At 33.2% G+C, this 26618-nt stretch overlaps 1 protein-coding gene across 2 annotated transcripts in view; it reads right to left on the bottom strand.

Annotated features, from left to right (window-relative positions):
* LOC113395501 (probable E3 ubiquitin-protein ligase RNF144A) overlaps nt 1–26618 on the bottom strand; it is a 135200-nt gene that overhangs the window by 67668 nt on the left and 40914 nt on the right. For both annotated transcript variants that reach the window (XM_026633091.2, XM_064217346.1), the window contains 3 exons: nt 18137–18287; nt 16594–16738; nt 2699–2828 (listed from right to left, as the gene is read on the bottom strand). In XM_026633091.2, the coding sequence (XP_026488876.1) occupies nt 2699–2828; nt 16594–16738; nt 18137–18287 (426 nt within the window). The remainder of the gene's footprint in view (nt 1–2698; nt 2829–16593; nt 16739–18136; nt 18288–26618) is intronic.

Genomic DNA, 26618 nt, shown 5'->3' on the forward strand with positions numbered 1-26618 from the left:
ATCGTCTCGTTTTTGTACGACTATTTCTGATTGTATTGTGGGAATTATTAATTAATTTAACGAGCTCCTAGTTCGTTATGGAATCCTGGTAGATCTTATGCCTAATGGTAAATATTTGGATGATTGAACTTAAAAGCACCGCTGAAGCATCATCAAGCAGTGCTAAAATAACTAAGTATTTAATAATTATTCAAATTAATTTATTATTTTCCACATACTTCTATCAGAAATATGTTTGTAGTGCATCTTTTATTTGATCTCCGTGATAGTATTATCAAAACATATTTTCTCAAGAATTTTTGTATAATCAATTTTGAACATCAAAACCGTCTTTAGATGATAATGTATCCGACAACTCGGTCGTATGTACTTATTACACAGGGTTACAGGGTTATTGGTAATTCCATGTATTCCCGTTAGGAGGTAATATTACAGACAAATGAACACCTTATGGTCTTGACGGAGGGTCATGTAAGGAGTGATTTCTACTTCCGGTGTCAATATGGGCGAAGGTCACAACGTATGTAGTCTTCAAAGGTTGGGCACACTGGCTTGTTAGCCTTCCAGTCTCAAATAACGAAAAATATATACAAATGAAATAGTACCAATATCCATCAAAGCGTAGATAAACTTAGTCAACTCAACATAATCTAGACCAGCCTCGCAACGGCCGCGGACTCAAGTTCTAGGTTAATATTCTATATTTATTCCCGTCGGGTCTTCGACCTGAAGCCGGTCTCTCTGAGACAGAACTCGTCATATTAATATATGTAAATAAATGTACTATTATTATATTTTTCAATTAATTTATTCTAAATTCAAAAAACTAATAATACTGGTATGTTACTTTGAAAAAGTTTACCAAAGCGAATGCCAAATCTATAGTGTTTCTAAATTCAGTTCAAATATATTATTTAGATAAAGATAACAAAATGATCACGTAAAATATGTTCTTGTGGATATTTCACATGAAATCTGCGATTAAATTATAATCTGTGAGTACTCAATTAATATGAAATAAACTGTTTTTATTAATCATACGTAACTCATAAATTAAAACGATACATCCTCGTCCACTAATTAAAATAATAAAGGCATGCTTAATTAAATTTGTTTAAATTGTTCGAATAATATATAATGAGGTTTAACTACGTAGAAATTTGCATCCTACTTGATATTATGGGTTTATAATTAGGAATAGTAGACGTTCGAGGAGGTAATTGTGTTTACGCAATCATTATGCTTTACCAGTGAACTTAAAAAAAAAAGACCGCATGTTTCTTTATTTAAATTTAGAACATGAAACCTTTTTTTTTTAATTATATCACTTCGATTATTTATTCTATTTTGAGTCTTATATATATATAAAAACAAAAACGACCCTCGATATAATTAAGTTGGCAGTATTATTTAATACGTACTCGATATTATTTCATCTGAATCTCTTCATTATGATTACGTACACCTCAATCCGATTAAGTTTAAAGGTAATCACAAAATCAACGCGTACCTTCAAAACAAGACTGTATTGTTCTTTCTCTATCAAAATTGAAAGATAACACATAACCGTGTTTAGGAGAAAAAAGTGCCTGTGACATACGGACGGACAGACAGACAGACATGACGAATCTATAAGGGTTCCGTTTTTTGCCATTCGGCTACGGAACCCTAAAAACGTCCAATGACACTTATTAGTAACATCTCTTATTCCATTCGAAAAGATTTGGGTTTACCCCACCACGCTGCTAGAATGCGGGTTGGTGGATACACATGTGGCAGATTCACATACGAAACATGTCGAAATCTCACAATGTTTTCCTTTATCACCGAACACGAGATGAACTATAAACCCAAATTGAGCACATGAAAAATCATCAGGCTTGTCCGGGTGTACGTGTTTTAACTGTGCTATCGGCTGACATCTAGACTTTTTACAACACCAATTTGAGTTAAATATTTGTTCTGAACTGTGTGTAAATCACTTAGTAATGAATTATAAACGATTATAATCTTATACTCATACGTATGCAAAAACTCATTAGTTAAATCACTTTTTTGCACCAACAACACGAGCGATTTAAATCAAGATTTTTTTTATTGTTCATACTTACAAATAAATTGTATTTATTCAAAAGTATTTTAATAAACCGATATCGTTCCGGCAAAACCACTCTCTTTAAAGTAAATATTAAATTCATATTTCAATCCGAGCTATCTGATCATATCAAAACATAATTTAAAGAAAATATATTTATAAAACGTATATTCCGTCTTGAGCTATTGCAATTGGCATTTTTAATCTCATATACCAAATGCCAATGCATTTTTAAGACCTTCATACTACAAGGCAATATGATTTTTTTTTGTATGCGTGACAGATCAACTGGTAAGTTATAACGAGATTTTTCTAGTTCTTGAGGGTTGGCCTTTGTGCTAGCCCTTCTGGGAAGATACAACCCACTTATCACTTATCCTACTGCCAAGCAGCAATACTAAGCGTCGTTGTGTTCTGGTTTGAATGGTGAGTGAGTCAGTGTAACACGAACGAGGGACATAATATGTTAGTTCCCAGTTGCCAATGTCTAAGGACAATGATGATAGGTGGCCATTTTCGATTTCATCAACCAATTTTATATAAAAAATAAGTTAAACGTTGTAATCTTACAACAAAAAATTATTAAAAAAACTACACGCTTACCCTGGTGCAGAACGTACAGCCGCAGCCGGATATTATTGTGATCTTGTCCGGGGTCGCGTCCTCCAAGCACAACTTGCAGTTAATAGGAGCGGCTGGCACAAAGCCTCCTCCGGCGCCGTCCAGGGAGTACCTGCCAATAAGGAAAAATTCGATTATACTATGAAACATTATAATACCTTATTGAATAATATACAACTGGGACTTAATCGAACTATTAGCTTAGCCTCTAGATATTTAAGTAATCCTCCGTTAATGTTCCACAGTTGGGCAAAGGCCTCTTCTCACTTATGAGCAGAAGGTTTGGCGTTTACTCCGCCACAATGGTCCAACACGGGTTGGCAACGTATACAAGTAACAGATCCTCATCCACCAAGTGCATGTTTCTTCGGGATGTTTTGCTTCACAGCCGAGCACGAATTGAATTATAAATACATATTATGTGCTTAACATAATTTCCGTGGTGTTTTCCCCGGGTTTGAACACAGAATCGGTTAAGATTTACGTCTCGTAGCTTTACACCTAAACAAATCTATCTAAATGTCTTAAAATTTAAGCTCCTTCAGATAGTTTTTATTATTAATAAACATTTAAAAATAATCATTATTGTTCCATTAGCATTATCAAAAGTTCAGCTCAATCATTCAAGTAAAAATCATTTACAATTTAAATCTACATAAACAAAAATGTGCATGTAATAAAAAATAAAGTTGGCTGAAGTACAATCAGCTAATGTGTCAACAAAAACAATCGCGTGAGAATAGAACTATAATTTACTTTAGGTTTCAAGCTAATCGTTAAACCTAACTTAGCTCATTATTCACTATTATCAAACTTGCTTAGATTACGAAGTACAATTAGCTGGCATCCATTCTCAGCTTGGAAGAGAACAAAGCCGTTTGTTTAAATCTTAATTAAGAATACATTCCTTCATTCGCTGATTCATTCACACATTCATTCTATTGTTTACTGGTTCATGGATTATTTTAGTGTAGACTGTCGTCATAGACATCTCGGTCTTAGAAGAATATAGAATGTTGTTTTCCAAATTTAATTATACCAAAACTCCTAAAGGATAATTAGATACTGTTGCTCATATATCATCAGACGTAACTACCTAATCGGAAAGTACAATATTACACAAGCGATCGATTAGTTTATACATATACAATAACTCCTACGGCTTTATCTGAATACACGTAAATATTTCCTCAAGCCGTTTACTTTTCCTTAAGGTAAATATATTGTTAGACAAATATTTCAAATTTTAAAATTATACACTGATGATTTTTTGTCTTAATCATTTAGAACCGTACCGTCAGACGTGCCAGCTTTATCGTTATTTAAATGTACCAAAACTAAACTTAATTTTGGAACGTTTTAATAAATTGAGTTGCAGTGTCTGGTATGAACTATGTAAGACGTATGTACTACACGCCATTTTCTAATGTTAAATTACAGGAAATATCACTAGGCTTTTCTATTTCATGTTTTACCCATTATTAAAGTATATTATATTTTAGTCCAGTCATTATATACATTTGGAAAGGCAAATTAACCGACAAGGCCGATCTTTGGATTTTGTGAGGGCTTAGAAAAGCTTAACTTGAAATTGTCGACCTCGACTTCCTATCTGCGTTCGCCGTCATCTTGAAAAAAGGGTTGTATTTTGTTTTTTTTTTTTGCGATAACTCATCTGTGCGTTGTGATAAGAGAATTATTATAAGATACATTTTTGTTGCTTCTATTATTATGCAATTACTATTATGAAATTATAATTTATAGTGAACTCTAGAATAATGTTTGACCAAAGGAGCATATATATGACAGTTGAAGAAATTAGTCAAATCGTCTAAAATATTGTAAGCATTATAGTACGAGATCCAGCTGCAGAATCAGTGTAACCATCGAGTGTTTGCTGCGAAGAGGTGCGGCCAGATGCGCAACGGCAACCATGATTTTTCAGTCATTATAGGTGTTGCCGTAAAGTGGACGACATTTTATTGAAAAAACAAGTCAATGAAATTTTTGACAGAATAAGAATTATTAATAATTTAATTAAAAATATTAGCGGCCACATTTTGATAGGCAACCTGGTAGATATAAATTCTCCTAATCATAAATATGTGTAAAAATTTGGTTTTTAGCAAACACTCGATGGGTACACTGATTCTGCAGCCGGATCTTAGACTATTACACAAACTTATTAATAATCAAAATAAAAACAGTTACCAGTTCCGAAAGAAACCCGGTCTTATTTTTGTCAAACATAATTGGTTACATTTTACAATACGAGAAAGAAATAGTCAGGCGACGGTTTCGTTACTAAGGTATGATTACCTTCTACGAACTTACGCTGATTTCTATAATAACCTTTTGCACGCAAAAGTTATTTTAAATATTTTTTACTTGAGCAAGAGGCATTTTAGTCTTTTCCGAGATCGAGCAAAGAAACTGTAATATTACGTCACTAGAGTTAATGACTCTGCAGTCGAGTAACATAAGTGTTAAGTTTGTATTTGTTCCCTGTATTACATACATGGAGGTACTTAAAACATGACAAAGAAGTTACGTTGTTCGAAATCAAAATCTTTTTATTGGCTGACAAATATCAACCACCGATTCGTAAAGAATAATAAAGGCAAGACTATTATTTTCTAAACGCAATATCACTGTTTCTATTTTCATATTGATGTTTGGCGATAAAGAACTTGCCAACTGCGTCGGTTTTTTTTTAATAAAAATATGGTATGTAGGCGGACGGAATGTGAGCATTGGACAAATGCTATCTGATGATAAGTAGTAACACCATCTTCCATAGACAATGGAGCTGTAGGAAATATTAAATATTGCTTACACCGCCAACAGACCAAGCAACCCACCTTGGGAAGTAACATCTTACTTACACTAACGAATCTGGGGGCAGAAGATGAGTGCGTGTTGCCTACACAGACGGGCTTACGCAAAGTCCTGCGAGCAAGTGTACCCATGTTTATATGTGCGTTTCTATATAAAAGTGCACTTTTTATTCCTTCATAACCAGATGGGACGGCAAATTAAACACGACCAGACAGTTCGAGCACAGGAACTGCTTCCTTTACTTTTCGAGTCATTACATAAAAATTACTGCAAACTTACAGAATTTAGGCTGCTCACGACAAAAAATTCAATAACTTGTTACTGACCCGAACCGAGGTTTGAACCAAGGACTTCTGGATCTGGGTTCAAATAAACCAGGCATTAAACAAACGTAGAAGTCCGCTGTGGCCTTTACAATATCACTGCCCACTTAGCTAGAGTATTCCGTATAAATATTTATGAATGGAAATTTTCAAAAGAATATTTTTTTACGTATTCTAATTACATATAAGGTTACGGGGTTCAGGAGGTAATTAGCACAAGTCGACGAACTATAACAATAGATTAATGTTAAAAACAGTAAAACTAACAGTTACATTATATTGACTAGCGAAAAATTACAATTCCTAATTACGTGACGCGACTTCTATTTACCTATAATACTTTCGACGTTTCTTTTTTGTCATCTTAACCCGCAGAGCTCACGTTCAACTACGAGTGGACACTTATCAACATACTTCTAGGTAACAAGGTCTATAATATTTTTAAGTTAATAGTTTAAAATACTCTTACTTCTGAAACGTTTATTAATTGCTATGGTTTTTTATTTAATGTAATGAGTAGTAATAGGACGGGCAAATTGGCCACCTGATGGTAAATGGTCACCACCGCCCATACAAATTGACGCTGTAAGAAATAATAACCGTTCCTTATATCACACCAAAGCGCCAGCGACCTTGGGAGCTAAGATGTTGTCCCTTGTGCCTGTAGTTACACTGGCTCAACCTTCAAACTGGAACACATCTAATCAACACTAAGTATTACTATTTGGCGATAGAATATGCGATGAGTGGGTTGTACCACACAGACGGACTTACACAAAGCCCTACCGCCAAGTTATTTGTTTTCCCTCAGTCCTCAGCAGAACAGTATATAACATTACACTGAGTAAAAATAAAATTTTCTTCAAATATTCATCTTTACCAGGTGTCTTAAACATAAATATTTCATATTGACTTGAGAGTAAAGTTAATTTTCAAAATCCTAATTTTATTTTTTATATGTTGTAAATATGACATAATTTTTAACTGCCTATTATATCTAGTGTTGAACCAGACCATAACGATTATTGAAATTAAAGGAAAAAATAATATATGTATAATTACATTTACAATTACTTTCAATTCAATAAATCTGTTACTAATTACTCTTATTTCCAATTTTCTCTTGTTACATATCATTATATTATATAAAAATTAAGAACAGGTTATTTTTTTAAATTCGTATGAATAAAATTATCAGTGTAATATCCCGAAGTCTGCTTCGCGAAGAGAATATTTATAAAAATAATGTTTTTTTGTATAAAATATAAAATAAAAATACCATTATAATCCTAATTGTAATTCGACTAAGTTCCCAAAAAAACGATCATTGACACTTGTAAATTAATCTTTATAAAATTCGTAATTATTTAATCTAAAGTAACTTGATGAGCATAACTTAAATATAAAATATATTTAAATTATAAACTTTTTGTGTCAAACGACAAGATAATATAATAAGCATATATATAGTTATAAATGTATTATTTAACAAAATTATATATTACTGTATTTATATCTTTATTAATATTATAAAAGTGACAGTTACTCTGCTGTTATTACGTCACGCTTAAGCCGCTATGCGGATTTAGATAAAATTCGGTATTGAGATAGGTTGAGTCCGGGGAAAAGATATAGGTTAGTTTTTGTCACAGAAATCATCCTTTAAGGGCGTGAAAAAGGGCAATGTATATATAGGGATAAAATCGGGGTGGAGCTTCGTATATTAATAAATACAAAAACGAAATAAGTCACATTGTATTAATTTATTTTTTCTTTTTTTTTACTCGAGGTAGGTTTTGTTTAATAACAAGCCTAGCAGTAAGTGATCAATTGCGGTTTAATCCACGGATTTGAGAGGTCGTGTCCCTCGTGCCTGCAATAGCCCTTATAGTTGCGCTTTAAATCGGGACACAGATATACTTTTTTTATATTATACGCAAGCGAACGGGCAATGTGCCACCTGATGATAAATGGCCACCACCGGCCGTGGGCATTGGCACCATATAACCATTCCTTAAACGGGCCGGCAATTACAATATTTCACTCACCCTTCAGATCGGAAATCAAAAATACAAACTGTATTGTGTATTTTAAAGTTATTGAGTATTATCGACTCAAGAAATGCACGAAAAAAAAAAACATCAATAATTTAATTCATCTATAAAACAATTTAGTACATGTTTCTAAAAGAACATAATGATTTAATGACTTCATATAAAACGTATCTAGTGACGGATCGTATAAGTAAATAAAAGGTAATATATAAATCAAAAGTAACGACGTACTTCCGGTAAGTCGATAGAGACTCGCTTGTGCCAGGAACGGTTATGCGTGATCTTATTGCTTTAATACTCGTGCCGTGAAACGACAATATAAAAATATCGTTTTAGTATCGAAATTTTAAATAATAATATGTTTAACATCGAGGTCACCGTTTCAATAATTTATAAGGACGATGATGACAGTATTTAAATTCGATATACCGCACCGAGAGCACCCGACAAGTAACCCTTTTACAAATTATATTACACAATATTCATTTTAGAAATACATTGTATTATTAAATATTGTTGTATAAAATAGAAAACATTAATAAAACATAAAAAAAAAAAATAAAAGAAAAAGAACATACATTTATAGTAAATTATATAACACAAAAATGTTACTATGATATATGAACATAAATAAATAATAAATATCAACTCAATCACAGCCTTCATTCAATCAATTTTATTGAGAGCATGAAATATGTCATTACTCATAAGCGTTTTTTTTTTTTTTGCGTTTACTTTTAGGTGCGGTAACAAGTATGTCTAGAATTACTATACCGTTGATATTTGAAGCTTCGTTCAAAAAGTAAATAAGTTTTTTTTATGTACTTGATTTTGTTTTTAATTTATCTCGTGCACGGAGGTGAAGGTAAACATCGCGAGCAAACCCACTTTCCGCCATTCGTATACTGTAAAAGCATTTACCAAACCACACTGTGCTCCAAAATTGCTTCTTAAGATTAAAAATCCCTCTCGATTTTTCTATCGGTGAGACATTCGACATTTATCAATTCTATGCCTTTAAAACTATATCATAAACATTATTCCGTGATTCTATTTTCAAAATACCTACGTCATACGAATTTCTATATATAAATATATCGAAAAACTCATTCAACATTTTCACGAATACAGGATGTACCTACGCATTAAGTATTGTTGTAAAGATACTTTAGTAATATAAACAATATTGTTCAAACAAAGAAACCAGAACAGAAGCTTCCACGAGCCGAGTAATGGAGTGGAGTGGGGAGAGATGAACAAACAAAACATTATATAATCGACTGCGTTAATACATAAGAAAACCGAGATACGATATACACATATATATTATAAAACTAACAACGACGATTATTCATTTATAAACACCGTTTACTTTTTTAATAGATGTGTAGTTGAGGAAAACTAATTTTTGACATAAAATATTCAAACTAGTAATTACAAAGATATCGATATCACAGCACGATTCACAGCAGGCTTAAATATTCTGAATTTTGATAAAATGTTATTTTTTACATTACATTAAAAGCCTGTAAATTACCCACTGCTGGGCTAAGGACTCCTCTCCCTTTGAGGAGAAGGTTTGGAGCACATTCCACCACGCTGCTCCAATGCGGGTTGGTGGATACACATGTGGCAGAATTTCGTTGAAATTAGAAACATGCTGGTTTCCTCACGATATTTTCCTTCACCGCCGAGCGCGAGATGAATTATAAACACAAATTAAGCACATGAAAATTCAGCGGTGCTTGCCTGGGTTTGAACCCGCAATCATCGGTTTAGATGCACGCGTTCTAACCACTGGGCCATCTCTGCTCAAAAATCAAAATGTTATTATTATCAATAAAACCTTCGTGAGGGATATAAATAACGTTGCCAGCATATGATGTATGATACGAAGTGCTATTATCTCTCGATCTCACGAAACCGCGGGTACAGCTAATACAATATAATTGCAAGACACTAAATGATTCAACGCAAATTACAGATAGGGCTTCCATCGTATTAATATTATAACAATAACAATCAGTCTTGAAATCCAATATGTACAAAGAAAATTCATTACGAATAAAAAGAAAAATTTCGAAACCATTCGTTCGATTGTGAAACTTTCTGCGAAGATTTCTAGCTCCAAAAATACTTTAATTCTTATATTTATCAACATGAACGTTGTATGAAGACCTTATTTTAAAGTAGCCAGGTAGACGAGTATCATCATAATGACAAAATTGAATTAAAAAGAAAACATTTCTTGGAACAATAACGATAAACACACATACGAAATTGATTCTCGGAACAATTCTCGAATAATATTCATTAAATGCATAAGAAAACGACTTTGTATCATTAAGAATATTCTGTTGTATAAATGTCCTAAGAAGCCACTTAATTTCGTCGTTAGGATATCATTTGACACCAAAAATTTTTTTTTATGGCGTTTTTGGCGGACGAGCATATGGGCCACCTGATGGTAAGTGGTCACCACCATAGACAAAGGCGCTGTAAGAAATATTAACCATTCCTTACATCATCTATGCGCCACCACCCTTGGGAACTAAGATTTTATGTCCCTTGTGCCTGTGATTACACTGGCTCACTCACACTTCTCACCGGAACAAAACAATACAGAGTACTGTTATTTGGCGGTAGAATATCTGATGAGTGGGTGGTACATACTCAGACGGGCACGCACAAAGCCCTACCACCAAGTCGTCAAGTTCACACATACGATGACCCTGATTGTAACTTATTAAGATGTATTCTTAACTAGCACAACCCGGCAGACGTTGCCAGAGTATTATTTATATCAGTATAATAGAAGTATTTACCTATGTATATAACTGCCTCCTTGGTTTAGTGGCTAGCTCATAAGGCTACTGAGAGAGAAGATATCTCAAGGTCTTGAGGTCAAAGCCGGATCGGGTCAATAAAATGTTATTGGGTTATTCTCAGTAGCAATCCAAAATTTGAAAGCTAGCAGCCAGCAGCTAACTAGCTATTTTTAACGCTGTCATGTCTCGGCAAGCACGTAAAGCTAATAGTCTTGCGCCTGAACGCTTTCCGTTCGTGACAGATTGCCGTCTCTTTAGATTGTGATGAGGAATAAGAGTGCACCTGTATAGAAATATTGCTCGAGTGTGTGCATAAATACTCGAGCAATATTTCTCCTCCTGTTGACTGGTCTCCTTTGAGAGTAGCCGCTATAACTGACACCGTGACCAAAATCCATCTAAAGGATCTAATGGGTTCAACGTTATATGGGTTGATTAGCTGTTACGCCATCAAGAGACGAGTTACAACAAAATAAATTAGACTAAAAAACCTCAATCAAAAATACATTCACATATGTGCCAAAGGTAATCGATGATAGGTCAAACAGTACCGGAGACTATTAATCGTAAACAGTAATACCAACATTTTTTTTTTAATATATATATAATAACATTTATATGACTAAGCGTTGAGATAAGAAACCGGTTTGATCGCTAGCCGTGTGCATTCTGCACTATCGTGCATTCTTGTGAATAGACCGCGTAATGAATATTATGATTTATACTTATTATGAATAATATCGCAAATAGCACGTCGCCCGTGCAAGATAGCATGGAGAATAAAAGTGAAGTAGAACAATATAATGAAAATGAAGAATTATTTCTAGGTGATGGAGCCGAAGAAAATACTAACCTACATACATAAAAAAGGTATCGTGATGAGGATGATGGAGAAATTTGGACGTTAGTGTCTAGAAATAGCAACAGAAGGTATCGTAGAATTGAATCAGAAAAAAGTACAGAAGAAATAGATAGTAAAATAGAAGTTTGTAATACTAGTAAAGAAAAAAATCCTAAGCAGATAGAACTAGCGAGGTTCTTAAAAGAACAATATATATCAAATATAACAAGAGTTAAATATGCAACACTTTATAAAATTTTTGTTTTATTTGATGAAGAAAGCGATGCAGATAAATTGTTGACTTCTACAGCGCTTCAGGAAAAAGGTTGGAAATGTTACAAAACAAGTGAAGTTGGATTTTCTTTTGGAATTATCAGAAATATTGACTTAGATCTGTCCGAAAAAGATGTACAAGAGAGCATTGCGACGGATTTAGAGATAGCATCGGTTAAAAGATTATTTCGTAGAAATGATGCAAACTCCTGGTTGGACTGAAAGCGAGACAATTCGCCTTTGTTTTAAAGGCTCCTCCTTACCATCACATATTTTCATATATGGCTTAAAGGTAAAGGTTGAACCATACATATTTCCGGTGACTCAATGTTCCAAATGTTGGAGATTTGGCGACACCCATAAATATTGTCCTTCAAAAATTATGATATGCCCCAAGTGCACAAAGAATCACAGCAATTGCGAAATAAACCAATTTAAAAGCATTAACTGTGGTCGACAACATATGTCGTTAGTACGAACATGTCCGACATTCCTTAAAGACAAACGAATTAGACAGTTAATGACAGTTTAACTGTACTTTCAGAAAAGCGACTATGATGTATGTTCCCCCATCTCCTCAACCAGATAAAGAAAATAATCTGGACATAAATGAGAACTTCCCTGCACTTAGTAAATATCAAGAGCCAATCACAATCCCGAGTGAAACACAAAGGTTTTCAGAAATAGTAAAGTCAGCCAAAAAATTAAATTGTGAAGATAGTCAAAAGAAAAGTAAAAAAATATATAAGAAAAACATAATGCAAGAAAAGAACATTCAGTCACAAATCACTGTGGACTGGGACATGTCAACAAATTCGGATTCGGAAACTAATATAGAGGCAACACCAAAATGTCCAAAGGAAAGAAAAAATAATAGTAGTAGTCATATACCTTTTAAACAACTCGTAGAAAAACTGAAAAACATTATATTTATACGAAGAATATCTCTAAAGGAGAAAATTATAGAGGCTTTAACAATTATATGGGAGTGGCTAATTTCTTTATGCAAGACCAAAGTTTTAGAGTTACCAATATTTAAAAATATATTTGAATCTTTATATGGATAGTTTATCGTCTAGAAACTATATTAAACTTAATATTATGCAGTGGAATGCACAAAGTTTTAAACCTAAACTAAGAGACTGAGATTTTATTAATTCATGAAAAAAATCATATTGCAGTGATTAGTAAAACTCGACTGAATGAGACTGATGATATCTGGTTATAACATATATCGTCTTGATAGATCTGACGGTTATGGAGGTGTCGCTATTATAACTCATTATTCGGTTAGAACGGAGGTTTGCCAAATTAATATACCAAACTCAAATATTGAAGTTTTACATGTCAAAATTCATAATTGCAATAATCTTGAAAGTATTTATGCTATATATTGTCCACCGTCCGCACGAACCTTGCAAAATAATTGAGATGATTTTTTTTCAAGCAGTACGCAAAAATCGTTAATATTAGGTGAGGTTAATGGTCTAATAGAACAGATAGAAGGGGAATCCAGATTTTTAATTCAATTGTAGATAGTAGTTATGTAATCCTCAATAATAGTAGCGTACCAACCCGTGTTAAATTGGTTAATAATAGTTTGCAAAAATCCTCTCCTGATCTATCTTTGGTGTCATCGGATATTGTCTTAAATTGTGAATGGTCGGTTACAAACGAGTCCCTAGGAAGTGATCATCTAATAATTAAAATAACTCTAAATTATAACGTATCTCCTAATCATTTTATAAAAAAGAGGAACTTTAAGTTAGCCAAATGGGATTCATATCGTTCTGAAATTGGTTCGTCACTACGTGATATGACCTTTCCCGTTACTGCGCAATTAGGTTACGATATGTTTCTTGATTGTATAAACCGTGTTGCTGATAAGTATATTCCTTTTATTAAAATTAGCTTAATCCCTAGTAATGCCTTTAAACCTAAACCATTTTGGAATATGATTGTTTCGAAATCCATAGCTGAACGTCGATTAGCACTTGTAGCATTTAGAGATAACCCAACGCCAAATAACCTTGGTATTTTATAAACTAAAATAAGTGAAGCTCAAAAAATATTACGTCAGTCGAAGTGAAAATCATGGCAAAAGTTTTGTAATGGTATATTGCCATTGCTATAATAGTACATGTGAAGTGTCTTCAGTAAATGAAATGTGGTTTCAAATGAAATGGATAAGAGGACGATATTCCAAACAATCTTGTATAGGTGGTGATAGCGCAAGGGATCTCCTTCAAACTCTTGCTCCTGATTATGTTGTAAATAATTGTCCTACTTTTAGCTCTAATAACTACCTTTTAGAATCATCAATTTCTAGAAAGGAATTAGAAGTATCCATCAAATCTAAAGATACGGCTCCGGGGATATATATGATTTCATTTTCAATGATAAAAAACTTACCTGAATGTGGTAAAGACTGGCTTTTGACTCTTTTGAACGTAATTCTCAAATATGGAATAGTTCCAAGGCAATGGCGAGAAATTGCTATTATCCCTTTTCTGAAACCTGGACGTGATCCTCACTCAATATCATCTTTAAGACCAATATCTTTAATGTCCTGTGTATGTAAGGTTTTTCATTCAATCCTAAACAAAAGACTTGAATGGTATTTTGAAAGATCAAATATCTTCTTTGAGGACACGACGGGTTTCAGAAAAGCTTCGCTCTTGTCTAGACGATTTAAGCAAACTAGTTCTATGTATACAAAACGGATTTGGACTAGGCAAGTCTACCTCTTTTTGTTTCATTGACATTAATGGAGCATATAATAACATAGATATATCTAAACTTTTGATTTTAATGGACAATTATGGGATTGGATCAAAAATTTGTAATTATTTATGGAATTTTCTTAATTATAGATCTCTAAATATTAATTTAGGTACAGTATCGATGACTAGATGTTGTAGTCAGGGCTTAGCTCAAGGAGATCCTTTATCGCCTTTACTATTTAATATTGCAGCATTGACAGCTCACATATGCCAATTTATCAAAAATGTTTTTATCTCGCAATATGCGGATGATCTTGTTTTGTATACATCACATAAGAACTTGACTATCGCCGCCAGTGATTTACAATCAGCTTTGAACATTTTTACTGTAATGCTTGATGAATTAGGTTTAAGAATTTCTGCTTCTAAAAGTAAAATATGCGTGTTTAGTAGAGCTCACATTAGCCAATCTATTAACCTTCGAATAGATAATGTTACTTTAGAAAATATTTGTTAAAAGCAAAATCCTTAGAAAACAATAGTATTATTTCGTTACTTAATGACCATGCACCTCAATTCGAAAAATCGTATTGGAACAGAAGGAAAAAGCCTTTATTAATTATATTATTTAATACAATTCAAAAAACACCAGTTCATAGAAGCGTTCAATTAGAAATGTTTAATCTCAATATTTGGCCTTCAAAAATTGACTTAGATCCACATATTAAGATAGATATACCTCACATAAATAAAGCAAAACGCTCATATAATTTTTAAATTATTTACTAATGCATCTATAGATGAGAATGAAACGAGAATTGCCTTTTATGATCCCCAAGCAGAAACCAATATAAGATTTAAAAATAATTACAAAATTTCGATAATGTACGCAGAACATATTGCTTTGGCTGAAGTGTTATGTTATATTGAGACAATTAATTTTAAAAAAAATATTATCCTCACGGATTCAAAAAGTTCATTACAACATTTGACTCATTACAGCTCGACTTTTCGACGAACACCGATAGCCAATACCATTATTGAACTAATTCTAAAAATGAAGTCCTTCGAAAAATTTGGTGTTTTTGCAGTGGATTCCTTCTCATATTGGAATTATTGGTAACGAGAAGGTCGATCAGTTTGCCAAACAGGCCTGCACTGATGGAGAAATAATTAATGTGTTACCTTTCTATTCAGATTGTTTTTATATTATAAAAGATAAATTTCAAAGAACTTGGAATATTTTGATAAGAGTAATCCTACTTCAGAACTAGCCAAAATTATGTATAATATAGGTAAACATAATTTAAATAAGCGAAAATAGATAACGTAAATATAAGAATATTTGTGTATAAAAAAAAATTAATATAAAATAAAGATAAAAAAAAACATTTATATGCCGAAATGGAAATTATTCATGGCAGCGCATCCTTCGCACATGGCCCATTGGCCTTTACACGAGTTAGCGACAGAACCGAGTTTACGCGTACTTCAAATATGAGAGGAAACACGTTTGTCGATCATATAAAAAATTGCCAAGTCAAACAAATATTTAAAAGTTATCGTTTCATATTCAAATCGTAGCCGGTTTTAATTGTTTAATGACTAATTATAGTATTTGTATCGGCGAGTGCTTCTAACTTCGTCTATTAATGAGATTATTAAATGTCAAAAGGTTAAAATTAACATACAACACAAATCAAGAATAACTACATTTTTCCACCACTTTTCCGCTCAAATATTCAACAAACTCTTCTGTCAATGAAATGCTAATTTCATAAATTCAAATCGTTTGTAAAAACTACCTGAATAAAAAAAAATCATATTATTCAATACTTGTTGACTTCCAGGCAGGATATATTATATAAACATTCATAATTGTATCTCCGGTTCTCCTCGATACAATCTACATTCCAAATCGGTGGTTGCTTCACTCAATATTACTTGTATAAAGTATATTATGGTTTATACTCGTAGATACTGATAATACAACTAACCTGGACCCCCCTGCGCCAGCGAGGGACAGTAACGAAGAGCATCGAGAGCAGACTGAAGGTGCGCGCAGTCGGTTGTGAGCCCTGATCGGTTCTGGAACTTTCTCCCTGTCCGTCAGGGCGAGCACTGTCGAGCATTTCCTGAGACCTGATGGACAAAAATTGTTAAATATTTTAAATTACAACAAAGATTATTACTATCGAACTTGACCTACGCCTACTTCTAAAAATATCCACACGTGGACAAATGATTCACCCGTTAACTGGTCACTATCTCCCATGACCATTTAAAACACTCCTTACGTGCTCAACACGCCGTACTCTAATCACGGGAACTAATTTGCTATATAATTAGTGTCACTTGTCAGTACTACTCACTCATGCTTGATACGGAAACACGACAATACAAATCTATCTTGTTTGCTGTTGGAATAATTAACTGATTATAATATTTTTTTATGATATAGGTAGGCTGAGCAAATGGGCCACCTGATGGTAAGCGGTGACGACCGCCCATAGACAATGGCACAGTAAGAAATATTGACCATTCCTTACACCGCCAATGTGCCACAAACCGCAACACAACATAACTGTGTACTGGTGTTTGGCAGTAGAATATCTGATGAGTGGGTGGTGCCTACCAAGACGGCCTAGCACAAAGCCCTATCAAAAATTATAAAAAAATGTCAATAAAAATACAATATTATAACCATACAGCGTTATTTACTTGGACTTATAAACTCGTAATGTATCAACGTATGAAAATTCAATTGCTTTTGGAAAGTTAAAAGCAAAAAAGAGAAAGCAGTCAACGGTCATATTTTATTGTTTTGTAATATTAATGTACAAACCAGTTTCTCGATACGTGATTTGAACACAAACCATTTTATTAACTTTATTTAGCTATTTAATATTTATTTAAAATTAAAAAACAAAACATCAACCCTTCAAATCTTTCTGACAGGAAAGGAGGTCTTCGTCGAGAAGCGTTGTGTACAGGCGTATAAAAGTGAGCATAGGTCAAGTTCCATAAAATAGTTTTTTTTTTAATCAATATGAGTATTTGTACAGAAACAAAAAAACAAGGTTATTCATCTAACACAAAGTATTGCGGTACAATAAATCTTGCATCATCGAAGATCAAAGTTCGGACAATAATTTATTACTATCTTTTTATATCTGGAAATCACATTTATCATCATCAACGATCAAAACTACTTACTCTTAAGAAATGAATTCAACTTTAATTAAAGAAATGCACAAATAACATGTTTAAACTAAACAATACAATAAGTTTCAAGAAAACACAATAAAATGGCCGTTCCGAGATTCGCAGACATGAGCTCAAAATCGGCTTTTTCAGTTAGTCATCATCATCATAAATAATAAAAACTTAATTTGAATTTCAATATTTATGTGATAAAAGTGCAGCCCCCACTCCTGGGGGGGAAGTCTGCGGCGTCAGCAGTCACTTAAATATAAAACGTCAGAAGTTAGCTGGTATCTTCAGATTACCGTCTTTAAATTCACATAATTTAGATTTTACCTTCTAACAGTGGTTGCGGTTGCGACAACACTGAGTCTCTGGAAGCAGCTCTCCTAACAGGCTTTGCAGGTCTCGCTAAGGACTTGAGACCGCCGCTTAGGATTAGCTCAAGCGCTCGCCGACCACCAGGCCCGTTCGCACCTGCTCCCATCTAATGACAAAGAAAAAAAACTTAATACTATATAATGATCATTATAAAAAACCTTCACCAAACTCTTTTTTATCGCAAGACACTTAAGGTCAATACAGCAACACTTTTTGTAGTTCCGGTTGTAAGATTAAATGAAGCGGAGCATAACATCTGATATGAGCTTCATCAGATGTATAACTTTATCATAATATATACACTAGTCAATCGGTCAATCAAATCAAAACAAATAATTGCGTTCAAAAAAACATAAAACTATTGAAAACGCCTTCACTGCCAGTCAAAGCCGCGGGCGGTAACTAACTTTTTATCTATAGTAATACTAAAAGTGAGAAAGTAACTCAATCTGTCCGTTGCCTCATCACAACTAAACCGATCGTAATTCGTCATCGAAAGAGCATTGGACTTGGACAAGGAGTTAGTAAGCAAATTAATTAAAGATTCACGGCAAAATAAGCGAACGCGCGAAAGCTTGTGTGTGTCGCGTGGAAAAACGAGTAAGTGTGAATTAGCTTTATTTCATTTCTATAATTCTATTACCATTACTCAAACACTCGGAAAATCTTTGTTTTGTTACGTACTCTTGTCTTCAACGAATCATAGTAATGTAAGCCGTGTTAAAAAGTTTAGAATTACATGGTGTTTATTGTAAAAGTACCTACCGAGGGCGATTTACACGCAAACGAGTTTGAATCGTCAAATTTTCGCTTACGGACGTCACTAAATATTTAAAATAAAACAACACAGAATATTGTTACGGTCCTGAGACAATGACGAATTATGGTAAACGTGACGTGAAGTTTGGAAGTCGCACGGTGTGGTTGTAAAAACTTCTACACACAATCCAGTTAACGCCGCTCAATTTTTGCTTACGGTCATCACTAAATGGTCCCAATGAACTCACACTTTCCGTATCAATGCAGTAAGATCCTTGCAGTCTAATTATTAAACGAAGCAACAATTACACGAACTGTTCTTATTTTTTATATATATATATACATAGTTTACAAACATTATTTGTCTATAAACGAATATCAATTCGCGCTCACTTTTGCAAACCGGTAACCATCGGCTCATCTGTCTTCAGGTAATTACTAAGATTAAATTAATTTACTGTAATTTATAGCAATATTAATATAATTATTCAATCATAAGCATTGATTTCTGTCATCAGTAGAAAATGACACCTTTTGTTTTAAGCACCGACGACGGTCTAAACTATCATAGAGGTCGCATAGTAATTTCAGACTATCGTATAAGTTGTAGTATGTAAATGTATGAACTTATAATACATTTTACATTACATTAGCAGCCTTAAATTTCCCACTGCTGGGCTAAGGCTTCCTCTCCCTGTGAGGAGAAGGTTTCAGCATATTCCACCACGCTGCTCCAATGCGGGTTGGTGGAATACACATGTGGCAGAATTTCGTTGAAATTAGACACATGCACGTTTCCTCACGATGTTTTCCTTCACCGTCGAGCACGAGATGAATTATAAACACGAATTAAGCACATGAAAATTCAGTGGTGCTTGCTTGGGTTTGAACCCGAAATCATCGGTTAAGATGCACGCGTTCTAACCACTGGGCCATCTCGGTTCGAACTTATAATGTTATAATATAAATAAAAATGCGTTAGGTAGCCCACTTATTAAAAAAAGTTTTAATGTTATTTACATCCATCACGAATATTCTACCAACAAGCAGCAATACTTAGTACATATTACATACATATATAATTGTATTTAACTAACATGCCTGTATTTTTAAACGTTGAAAAAGAGTAACTACTGAGTTTCTTGGCGGTTCTTCTCGGTAGAATCTACATTCCGAACCGGTGGTAGCTTCACTTATTACAGTTTGTTAAATGACGATTCAAAAGTGCTTGTAAAAGCCTACTTGAATAAAGTGTATTTTAATTTTGTTACGTTTCTGTTTCAATTATTTTATCATACCACGTGGCCTTAAAATATATTAAAGAATTAAATATTTTAATTGCATACAATATTAATTAATTATAAGGTACAATAAAATCGAGGGGATGTAAAGTACTATAAACAAGGATAAAACCAGGAAGCACTGTTTTATCACAACTCTTTTGTTATCATATATCACACAGTTCTCCCGGCAACAGACTACTTTGCTTATATTAAGATGTTACTACATACTTATTAGGATGTTACTTTATATTCGTATGTTTAACGTCATCTATCAGAGAGTAGCGTCTGAGACACAGGCTCATAGAATAAGTACGTACAAATTGTAATCTTATTCATAAATTATGATATATACAGTATTTGGTTATCGTTTCTAACTGTTTATGTGTAAAATGCTTAAGACATAATTTGTATGATATTTATCGTTCTTCTGTTAATGGTAGTAATTAAATAAACGCTAACGATTGATGTCCTTGTGAAGGACAAAAAAACGCGTTAACGAATTAAACCGTCATTATACAACAATTGTTGAGGTGATAAAATAAAAAATAAACAAATCGTCTTATTAACACGAACAAGATACTACTGTTACTAAGAAGATTTTAATAACATTAAAAACTACACACACATAACAAGATATTTTATATGTCTTAAAGGAAAATAAATTTTTAGATTATAAAAAACATTTTTGTTGCTGTTACCTCAGGTCGAATTTATCATCTATTTCATAAGAGGTTATCTGATCTGTATCTCTTTATATCTGTATTTATTAATATATTCTAATGCCTGTTCTCTACCCTTTCATTTTACTTATTAACCAATTTTAAAGTTTGTTTATGATACATATATATATACATATATATGCTGCGAGCAACAACTACTTATATATATATATAGTTGTTGCTCGCAGCATCACTCGCGTTTTAGGGTTTGGTCGTCAGGTGTGAGGCAAAAAAGTGGCTTATTTCTTTCCTTGGGTTTCGACCTTGTTTGAGACCAAAATTCTTATTATTTAGTTTTTTATGTGATAGGTGGCACACGAGCAGGAGGCTCACCTGATGGAAAGTGACTTCCACCGCCAATGGACATCTGCAACACCGGGGGGCTTGCAGGTGCGTTGTCGGCCTTTAAGGAAGGAGATCTTAAAATTCAATTTAATGATTTGACAGTGAAAGAGCAACAGACAAACTAAGTTACTGTAAAATTCATAAAATTAGTATCGATTTAAAATATATATGCATTTTCAGATCGAAATGCTTGCCTAAATTATTGAAATAAAAGTAAATTAACAGCCTGTTAATAACCCACTGCTGGGCAAAGGCCTCCTATCCTATTTGAGAAGAAGGTTTAGATTTTACTCCGCCACGCTGCTCCAATGCGGGTTGATATTGGATGATTCTTGAAGATTCTCATCCACCACGTGCATGATTTCTATCATGACAATAATATTAGTTTATAATTTCATTTACATATTTTGTAAAAAATATATTTAACATTTTTATTTATGAATCTAGTACCTAATGTTATGTACACTTGTAATTGACATGCATATGAAATATTTTGTTATTGTCGTGTTAATTAATTTGCAAATGCTTTGTATGTATAATGTAAATGTGATTTTACAAATAAAATAAATAAAACTAAACACTTCAGGGTAATATATTGTGCAATATGGAATTAAAAGGAAAGATTGACATGGATAGCTTATTCGACATGTTTATCGGTCATTCAATTTAATAAAGAGTCAATTTTTTAACCGATTAATTATATAAAATTATAGATTTGTTGTTGATTCCTAACAGTTCGCAATGAATATTTAAACCAGCCACCCGCCCTAGCTTCGCACGGCTAAAATTAAGTTTATATCCCAATCCATATAACACTACTTGATTATTTTTGATCATTGCCGACATCTTCAACAAACAACGTCATATTTCAGACAATTTGCACTAAACTCCCTCATGTATCACAGCGTCGATTGATAAAAACCGCATTAAAGTCCGGTTCGGTAGTATTCGAGTATGTCACGTTCAGACAGACAGACAGACAGCGAGTAAACATTAATTTAATATCATCATTATATCATAATAATTAAATATTTTATTATTGAATTAAAAGATACAGAGAAATAGTTAAATCGAAAGGCACCGTATAAATATTAATGACGTGAAATTAAATTGAAACACAATGAAATGAAATTGTTAACTTTTCACCTTTCATTGATACGCATCTACTTAATGAAATTTTAAATGACTGGCTGACAACGCACAGCCTACTCTAAAAGGTCGTGCCATTACAACCCGTGGGTATGAAATTTTGTACAAGAATTCCGTATGGAGTGAAGTTACGCACCAAGAAATATATTTTTTAATACACTCGAGAGTTTTTAAATAAACATGGTTATTTTTATTACTAACAGTATTTAAAACGGGATATTTACCATGTTTTTTATTTTTATTTGGTGGAGCTCGATATTTCGACATTATCTACTAATGTCTTGTTCACGAGTCTTCAACAAGAAGAGAAAAATTCAAGAGTCTTGAACAAGACATTCGTAGATAATGTCGAAATATCGAGCTCCACCAAATAAAAATAAAAAACATGGTAAATATCCCGTTTTAAATACTGTTCGTAATACTCAAGAGTGTGTAATTGGGCATTTGTGATGCCGAATTTTCATCAATACAGAAATTGCAATTTAGTGTTCCGTTTATAAGTTAAACACTGCTTTTACAGTGTTTAATTGGAACTGAGTTACACAGATAGCGTCCCGTGATCGAGGTAAAATGTAGCATTGCACTTACCCTTATGTGCAATATTAGGTTACCAAAAAATACTAATATTTAATGAAATTATGTGATTCTTTGAATAATACCAGTACAGTAAACCTCATCGAGTACACGGCTTCTGAATATTAAGTTTAAAAATGTATTAACTACTATATTTTAGAGACATAAAAAACAATTACATTGAGGATTTAAATAAGGACATATCAAATCAAAACTAAAACCAACTACTGTACAAATCACGATCGCTTGGAATGCCAGCGAGAATGCTAGCGCAATTTCCCCGTTGAATCGCAATTCCGATCCTCTGGGCGAAAAATGAACCGCCTGTTACCAGAGGAAGCATTTTACTAATCTTACAGTCCCATCGAATAATAAATGAGTTAAGAATAACTGAAAATAAGTGGGATAATTTGATAACAAATAGGCGAAGTACTTACGTAGATAAACTATTGCGGCAGTCAGTTGGAGAGTCAACATTATTTTTTGGCAAGATGCCTTCTAACAAAATTTAGCGTTATCTATATTCTTTCATCAATAAATTCTCTATTCCAAGAAATACATATCAAAAGCAGATTCGATATTTTTTATTGGTTTGTAAATATTATCGTTTCTTTAAGAGCTTTTTTTCTTATTGGCATCAGTAGACGGACAGTTAAATGGGTCAGCTGATGATATGTGGTCAACACTGCCCAGATACATTAGCACCCGATAAAATTTTAACCATTTTAAGCATCAACGGCGCCAACCTTGGGAACTGGGATGTTATGTCACTGGTACCTGTTGTTACACTGGTTTACTTACTCTTCAAACTGGCACACATCAATATTAAGTATTACTGTTTGGCGATAGATTATAATACGATTAATGGGTGGTACCTACCCAGTTGGGCTTAAACAAGGCGTTTCCACCAAGTGAACGATTATTATTATTGTTCATCAACGGTACCTACTTAAAATGTACATAGATGATTGCTCCAGACTGTCTGAGTTATTCTAATAACAATATTATAAATATAAATTCGTATTTAATGCTTTATCCTTATTTAAATATGTATAATGCCATTATAATGGCAAAAGTGTATATGTTGGTTTATCTGTATTTCACGCAACAACATAGCAACGCATCGACGTGTTATTTTTGCTATGTGATGGTTTATCAGACAAGGAATCTTCGGCTCATAAACTCGAAAAAATTCACAGAAGTGAAGATGCAGCTAAACGTTATGCGTTATTATTTTAAATGAGAGCGGATTTAAATCGGGGTTTCAAAGCTTTTCCTCGAGTTATCAAAGCAAACAGGGAGCGTGAGTCAGTCGACTCGAAGCGGAATTACTATCGTATCAAATGTTCGGCCAAACTTCTAGGAAGTGTGTATGAATTGTTATTTACACCAAAATTGTTTAAATGAATATTATATATATTTGTAGACACATTTATTGCTGACACTTCCATCTAGTATTATACAAATGTATATATTTTTAAAAAAGAAAATCATCCGGTTAACGCTCGTTGGGTATGAAATATTGCACAGGTATTTCTTATGATAGGTAAACACTAAGAAAGATTTTCAAAATACATCACTTGAGAGGGCGAAATTAGGGATGAAAATTCGGCATTTCTGATGTTACAAATACGGAAATTGGTATTGGTATATAAATATGTTCTCTTTAGAAGTAAGAGACTGTTCTTACAGCGGTTTGAAAACTAATCAGTTAGGACGTTGAAATTGGGGCTAGATTACACAGATAGCGTGCCGTGACCGAGGTAAATTGAGGGTATCCGCAATACTGGGTTACCATACAACATAAAAAATACATTGCAATATAGTATATAAATGTACGTATATTTTTCATAATTTAAACATCATATACCAACTCAAACATATATTGATATAACCTTTTACAAGTTTGTATGGTACAAGTTGCCGTCGACAATGCAATATAATTTAATTTTAACATTGCTTAAAATTATTGAAATCCTGAATAAGGAATAAGGTTTTATACTATTGTCTCGTATCATTAATATTCGTCATTATATATTTCCTAGACCGACTGAAGAACGAAATATGTTTATAGAGCAATAAACTATAATTACAGCAAAAAGTAAACATAGGAATAAATAAATATAGAATACTAGAAAATACTTCTTAAGTACATATACATAAGCCAAACGTCACGTGTGTGTTACTGGGCTTATAAAAACCTTCCCCACGAAAAATACACATTACGCCATCGATCTCGATCAGAAACAGCCACTTTTATATATATAAGAAAAAAAATCGGTTTATTTGATTACGAGTTCATTTATGATTAGAAATACGAATTCCATTTTATAAATACGTTTTCAATTAACAATGAAACCTTATTATGTTTTATATGAGACAAGCTGTTCTGCCGGCGACATTTCTAAGATCTTCAGTCAACCGAAGATATTTAAATCTATTATATTATTTTCTTGTTAAGCGATGTCACAAATATAGAATTGTCTTTTGTTATAAATGAATGTTACATTTATTTAATTCAAGGATAAATAGAAGTTTCAAACAATACAAAAATCTATAAACGAATAGTTGTACAAACAATGAAACATTTAAACGACTAAAACGATGAAATTGAAAATGATTTCTGGCGCAACAGAATATAGTGAATCCTCATAAAAGAAAATGATACAACAATAGCGCGGAGACCACGTATTCAGAGATACGAAAACACAAAATAAACGATTAAAAAAAAACGATATTGATTTCATATTTAGTTAAATCAGAATCAGAATACCGTACCAATTATTGTAATACAAAATCTAATTGAAAACTCAAACAATAGTTTGAGCACGTGAAGTTACGACCACGTGACAACAAACGTACAGTCGTCGTGAAAACACAAATATAATAACAACGGAAACTGTCAAATCAAGAAACCGATTATTTTCTAAGGTTGGTATTACTCAGTTCACGTGGAAGTTGGATGTAATAACTTCATTACTTGAAAAGCTTTGTTTAGCCCGTTAATATGACCCAGATTCAACCCACACCCAGTCAACGGTTATTCTATCGAAACAGTTGATTGGCGTGATCGAATTTGGGGGGTTAAAGAGTCAATAAACACAAGAGACGTAACATTTTGATTAACAAAATTAATTTAATCAATATTGTTCAAATAACCAAATACATTTACAAATAGTATAAAAATCATGTATTTGTTACGCTTGGTGAGCAACACGATAAGGTCATAACATTAAGATGGCCCTGAGGAAAAATCATATAAAATTTGTCGAAAAGCTCTCTGAAACCGAGGGTTACGTTGCGTAATTTCACACACAGACGCAATGTATATTGTATAGTTATATTGAATTAATTAAACTATGCAAGGCTGTTGGATCTGCACCCGATCTGATCTGATATCTTGTCATGCTGGATTGCGGTCCCGTTAGATTATGTAAGTGAGGGCAGTCTATTTTTTTCGAAATAATAGTAGTAGCTTTACGTCGTGGTAGGGCTATGTGCAAGCCCGTCTGGGTAGGTAGGTACCACCAACTAGTCAGATATTATACCGTCAAATAGCAGTACTCAGTATTGTTGTGTTTCGCTTTGAGGGGTGATTGAGCCAGTGTA

The sequence above is a fragment of the Vanessa tameamea genome, chromosome 16 (assembly GCF_037043105.1).
Source record: "Vanessa tameamea isolate UH-Manoa-2023 chromosome 16, ilVanTame1 primary haplotype, whole genome shotgun sequence".
NCBI lineage: Eukaryota > Metazoa > Arthropoda > Insecta > Lepidoptera > Nymphalidae > Vanessa > Vanessa tameamea.